Source organism: Drosophila busckii, unplaced genomic scaffold (genome assembly GCF_011750605.1).
Source record: "Drosophila busckii strain San Diego stock center, stock number 13000-0081.31 unplaced genomic scaffold, ASM1175060v1 hic_scaffold_52, whole genome shotgun sequence".
NCBI classification, from domain to species: Eukaryota; Metazoa; Arthropoda; class Insecta; order Diptera; family Drosophilidae; genus Drosophila; species Drosophila busckii.
In genome coordinates, this window is record NW_022872762.1 from 93,178 (window position 1) to 99,356 (window position 6,179).

Here is a 6,179-nt window from a genome sequence, read left to right on the forward strand (position 1 = left end):
CAAAATATATTTTACTAAATTGAATACTCTGTAAGCTTAACGAAAATAACTTAAATTATTATTATTTAAAACAATGGGTAAGCGCTAATTCAAGCTTTAGCATATGTTTTATATTTAATGCCGCTTACATTTTAGCTGATGCTTCTTCAAAATTGGATCCCCCACTATTTGTGCCCTGCGACTTGGAGCAGTTTCGTGATCCCAACAAACATATCGCCTATGCCGCCGCTTGTGAACAGGATGAGAAGCTAGATGCGCAGGATGAGATTAGTGTGTCCAGCATTATATCAGCGCTGCTGCGTCCCATTGAGCCGTCCGATGATCAGTACAAGACCTGCGAATGGGGCATCGATCCCAAGAAGTTTCTGAAAGTCAAGGACGCAGTCATATTCAAGGAGCAACTGTTCATCTCCAAGCTGCGCAACACCAACTGCAAGCTCAGCGAGGATATTAAGATCTTCTTTGAGCGCGAGCTGCAGCAGATTGGCAAGTTCTGTCTCAATGTGGAGGAGGCATATGATGGCTATGTGGTCTACAGCAGCAGCAAGATGAAGAAGAACAAAGGCATCACCGAGTGCGGGCATCAGCTGAAGGGCAAATACGACGACAAGTTCCAGTTGATCTGCGAGAAGCGCTCCGAGTTCGATCGCATTGATCACGCCCAGGTGGAGAAGACACTGGAGGTGAGAAATCATGCGGATCTTCATCTCACCGCTATCCGAGAGACGCGCATCAATGAGGAGTCACAAAAGTTCAAGGCCGTCATCGATATCAAAGATCGCGATCACATCTTTGTGCTCGATGGGGGCATAATGCTGCTTATGCGTCATCTGGTGTGCAACAATTTCGTGGGCAACTTCGAGTACTACACCATGAATTTATATGGACGCGTTCTGCGCTGTAATCTGGTCGTGCGCAAGGAGCGCAAGCTCATCAGAGTCTTCTATCGCACCTACAAGCACACTGTGCACATTGTCACCCAGCAGTGCTTCAACGACGAGCTGCAGGATGTGGCCGAGACCTTCATGGCGCCCACCGGCCGCATTGTGCTGCACTTTTGGCGTGGCTACAACTATCTGATGCATGCAGCTTGTATTCCACGCAAGCCCAAGGAGGCCATCATCCCCAAGCTGGAGCTGATGTGGCGCCAGAACGTGGTGCTAACCAGAAAGTTCAAAGAGCTCAAGGCTCTGAACTATGAGAACTCAACCGAGTATCTGGAGCATCATTCAGAGCTGGCAGACTTTATGCAGGACTATGTGCTGAATATTCTACGCTACAAGCCCACCAATGTGCTTGAATTCTCAATTATGTTCTTCCAAAATATGGCCACTAAGTAGGCGGATAAAATTGTAAATGCTGGTGCTTAAAAAAATTCAAAAATTATTGTAAAATTGTTTAAACTATGCAAAATGTTCTCTTAAGTAGTCAATAAAGCGTAAAGAAATATTCTTTCATTTAAAAATTAAAGCTAGACTACCCATTATACTCTTCAATATTTATTATTAAACAGCATTTTATATATATTAAAATTTATGAATATGAATGAATATAATAAATATGACTTGAGCCTTCTAAATACGAAAGCTTAATGTTGCTTTAAATCTGCCGTTCAGCAATTTTTTAAAAATTTGATTGTTTTATTGTGTTAAGAGCTTAAGTCCAGCTATAAAACAATTGAAGCTTTGATCCTATGATAATAATAATAAAAATAGTAATTTATTTATTTATTTTAATTGTAGCCTAGAATTAAATTCTATGGTATAGCCAGAGCAATAAAGGGCTACAGGCTGAGTTCTAAATATACAAAACTAATACACAAGACGAATTACTAAATACCAGCAAAAAAAAATTATTGCCTTATTTAGAAAAAGAGTTAGCAAAAAAAAAATAATAATAGTTACACATTCTTTTTATAAAGCTTATAATAAATTATTAATTTTATGCATTCTATGGACGTCGATTGAATAAATTTAAAATTTATAATGAAGAACAACATAATAAAGATTAAAAACTATAAACGCAGCAAATATGAAATGCGTTTGTATCAGTTAATTTAATATTTTAGATAATTTTAATTACAATTTCCATTGCTTTGCAAAACAAAACCAAAGCAAACTTTGTTGTCATGCTCACAACCAGGGCGAACCCCAGCAACCAAGCACATAATATTTACATCCCTCAAACAAATTCGAGTGAAATTTTTAGTGCGATTAGAATTTCTGTTTCTCAGCGAAGCACACACAACGACACGTATAAATTTTTATATATATTTAGAGTGTTTGGTACATTTACTTACATATTTAATTATGGATTGCTGCAAGGAGAAGGATTTGTATTCGGGTGGCAACGACTGCGTGCCCACGCGCATTGAATTGCAGCCCACGTCGGCGTGTCCGGCGCCGCTCATCTGCCCACCACCACCAGATGGAGCACGATGCCTGCTGCCCTTGGAGCCAGCAGCAGTCGGCATAGCGCCACAGCAATTGGAGATGCATCATGCCATGCAGGAGCATATCAAAAAGGCCATAGTAGAGCCGGCAGAGCAGCATCAACAGTTGCAGGCTGATCTGCAGGCGGGCGTAGACAATCAGCAGCAACAGCTGATGGACATGCGACAGGATCAATATCAGGAGGCGCATAAGCCGCTCAAGACGGAGGAAGTGAACTTTGCAGTAAGTACACTACACACTAAAGTTTCCAAAATTGTTATTAATTTTTGTTTTGATAGCGTGCAATAAATCCCGATGCAGATAATTTGCAGAATCCACCTTGCTACTTGCCACAGCCTGGCGACGATATGCCGCACAAGGATCAGGGCACGCCCATGGGACCGATTGGACCTTGGGCCACAGGCAAGGTAGACTGGAGTCCCATGGCAGGCTTGACAGGCACACGTCCCGTAGTCGATCGTTACTCCATCACACGCTTTAGTCCCAACGAATGGCGCGCTAGAAATCAAAATACAGTGCAGTATATTAACGGCGTGCTGGACAGAGCCGATAAGTTAAGTGATTGGAATGCATACTGAGCGTATACTTAATGAGTTTGTGTGTTGCAGAAATCGCTTTAGTGCCAGCACTGAGTATCAGCGTCTGTCGGCGCTGGTGACCAAGACACAGAACGAAACGACGGCCAAGCTACGCCAGCGCACACAGCTGGTGGGCAAATGGAAGAATACGCTGGAGAATGCCATCAAGGCAATGGCCGAGGAGATTTCCACAATGGAGGAGCAGCGCATACGCTTGCGCAAGTCGCTGGTGATACTCGGCGTGCCCGAGTCCATAGTTAAGGAGTGCATAGAGAAGCGCTGTGGACGCACTGAAACGGAGCTGGTGCGTGATCAGACCGAGGAGGAGCTGGTCAATGAGCTGGCGCTGATTGCTGAAATACGGCGGCAGCTGAAGAAAACTTTGGAGGACTTTGAGTCGCAGCAGGTGGAGAATCGCACGGCCAGGCAGCGGCTGGAGTATGACTGGAGCGATAAGCAGGAGGCCTATGCCATAGACACCATTAATCTGGGCTTGAACAACAATTCGCGCACCATTATGTTTCATCCGGGCGCTGTGCGCCAGCCGCCCGAGCAGGCGTCCGAGAAGTACTGGGAGTACTTTAGCCTGGAAACGCTGGAGGAGTGCGAAAAGTGTCGCCAGAAGTCGATGGCGCTGCGTGCCACATTGAACGCCATATTGAACAATGCTGCCCGAGATATACGCAGCCAGGCGGATATAGTGGAGCGCTCGCTTACCTCGCGCATCAACTGCACCCAGGAGGCGGTGCAGCGCTTCGAGAACGATTTGCATACTGTGCTGCAGAATCTGGCGGACACCGAGACGCGCATACTCTTGCTGCAGAATCGCATACGCAGCTTCGATAGCGCCATGAAAGTGGCCCAGACACGCATGGACAATCGCAACTATCGTCCCAATGTGGAGAGCTGTCGCGATGTGGCCCAACAGCATTTGATTGATGAAGTGCACACCGTGCAGAGCAGCGTCACTGCCATGGAGCACGAGATGACTGCAGCGGAGCGCACCCGGGACGACCTTGTGGCCGCCCGCTACAAGCTCGAGCGTGAGATTATGCTCAAGCGTCGCACTCTGCTCATGGATCGGGAGCGTTGCATGCTGCTGCGCTCGCATTATCCCTCAGCGGATGCTTTGAGTGGCTCCGGCTCGTTTTAAGTGAAAATATATAAATGTAATCGCTCGTAAAAAAATCAATAAATATTTTTAAAATGTTGTCAGTGTTTTTAGATATTTGTGAGCGATAATTGAGGCCTATGTTTAAATTTTTGTTGCATTTACTAATATTATAAATTTCTAGAATTTCCGTTAATCCATTCTATAATTACTTTCTTGGTAGCCCATTGCTATTGAAAAATCTATATATATAATGTTATATCTAATTTGTTTGCTGTTGTCTTAAATTAAAATTATATTTATTTATAATAGAGCGGCCTTAGCTTGCTTTAAAGTCAGCAGACTTTACCATAAGCTTAGCTTGACCTTGCCTAATATTCAAAGCAAACTCTGTAGCGCACATGCCTCAATCCTTTCTGTTCGTCGTTCGATCATAAATCTTAGCTGACGTGTGTTTTGCACGTAGCCGGAAGTACTGAGGAAAACCAAAAAAGAAAACAACTACACACAACAGTTACATGTCATGTGCATGTATTTTGTCTATTCTCTTTTTTGACTCTTTATGCCTTTTCTTTTCTTTCAATTCAGCCACAGCACGTGGCGTATGAGCAACGTGTCAACGTTATGCTTGACCTTATGGGCAGTCCAAGCGCCCAACTATCAAAATAACTTCAACATGTTGTCGCTGCACAGCTTGAAATAAAAGTTTAGCAAGTAATTTTAAAAAAATATATAGCGCATTCTTGTTATTTTTTAATTTGTTCTAGCTGCTGCTGCTGCTCTCTCCTAATTTATGGCCTCAGTCACTTATGTAGTGCACGCTGTTTCGAAAACTTATTTTCTACACATTGTTTGGCTGCCTGCCCTACCTCAACAGACTGCGGCACACAATCCTAAACGCTGCTGCTCGTGTGTATCTCTAAATTGAGTACGTGTTGTTCTAGTTGTTGAACGTGTTTGGTAAATAATAAGCACACGTGAGTGTGTGTGTGTGTGTCTGTGTGTGTGTGTGTGTCTGTGTGTTTCGAAGTTGGTAACATATTTCCACTTTTATGGATTTTCAAACGTGTCTGATTGGAATCTAATGTCACTTAGCTCAATTCGCTTGCTCGCTTTTATTGCAAGTGTATATTTTATCAGGCAGTTGCTTCGATTTGTCAAGCATAAAACGCTTTTAATATAAATATTTAAAATGCGAATTTAATTTTTAGTATTAGAAAGTTTCAGTATTGAGTTAATACAAATTATTGATTGTACAATTTAAAATAAAAGTGAATAATTAAGTTCAAGAGCTAAACATAACTGTTGGTCCAGCTTTAAGTATAGAAATTCTTTTTTTTTTTTTTGGTAGTTGGTTTTAATTAGTTAACTAGCTCTAACCTTATAAAGGTAAAATAAAGCGGAAGCCGTTAAGCGGAATTAGCTACCCAATGACTCTGCAATATTTTGCTGGATATTATGCTTAAAAACTTGTAGTAAGTAAAGCCATAAAACATTTTTTACTTATTTAAATTCGCTTAAATTTAATGATCGCTGCATGGCATGAATACAACAAACTTTATTCTGTTATCAACACAGACCCCTCTGATTGTACTATAAGATTTATTTTAACTTTTTAAACTATTAATAAATAACGCTAACCCAGACCTGTTTGGGTTTTTGGGTTTTCCCTTAATCCTTGCAACGAATGTTGCTATAAGTTTATCAAATTTAAAAACAAAAACATAATTTTAAATACTTTTCAATTTAATTTTAAATAGTTTATATAATCTATTTCTTTTATCGTCGACTGTTCATAGATGACATTGAATAAATAAATAAATGGCCGCTTTCAAAAATATTTTCATTTAATTTTCTGTTGTGTGAATAAAGGTGCAAATTCTGCTGTTTAAATTCCAAAGCGCTTTCGCTGATTTTTAACTCCATTAGCATTTCCTGTGTCGCTGTGTGTGGCGACCACACGCGGCGTCGCTTTCGCTTGTATTCGCCTTGTTAATATTTCGTAATGTCTTAAAAATCACAGCAGGTGGTGTATGA

General features: G+C 41.5%; 2 protein-coding genes across 2 annotated transcripts; both read left to right on the plus strand.

Moving 5' to 3' along the window:
* Nucleotides 1-1,446, plus strand: LOC108603969. Its single transcript, XM_017993182.2, has 2 exons — nucleotides 1-77; nucleotides 136-1,446. Exons 1-2 carry the CDS (start codon nucleotides 74-76, stop codon nucleotides 1,338-1,340), a joined length of 1,209 nt encoding a protein of 402 aa, XP_017848671.2. The 5' UTR covers nucleotides 1-73; the 3' UTR covers nucleotides 1,341-1,446.
* Nucleotides 1,447-2,178: 732 nt separating this feature from the next.
* Nucleotides 2,179-4,184, plus strand: LOC108599483 (Tektin-A). The gene is made up of 3 exons (XM_017986333.2): nucleotides 2,179-2,675; nucleotides 2,732-3,006; nucleotides 3,062-4,184. Exons 1-3 carry the CDS (start codon nucleotides 2,310-2,312, stop codon nucleotides 4,182-4,184), a joined length of 1,764 nt encoding a protein of 587 aa, XP_017841822.2. The 5' UTR covers nucleotides 2,179-2,309.
* The last annotated feature ends 1,995 nt before the right edge of the window (nucleotides 4,185-6,179 follow it).

Excerpts from the sequence above, each read along its gene's own strand:
- LOC108599483 (XM_017986333.2), top strand. The coding sequence starts at position 2,310 with ATGGATTGCTGCAAGGAGAAGGATTTGTATTCGGGTGGCAACGACTGC. Across the intron at positions 2,676-2,731 it reads CGGAGGAAGTGAACTTTGCA|CGTGCAATAAATCCCGATGC; the intron begins GTAAGTACACTA and ends TTGTTTTGATAG. Across the intron at positions 3,007-3,061 it reads GTGCTGGACAGAGCCGATAA|AAATCGCTTTAGTGCCAGCA; the intron begins GTTAAGTGATTG and ends TGTGTGTTGCAG.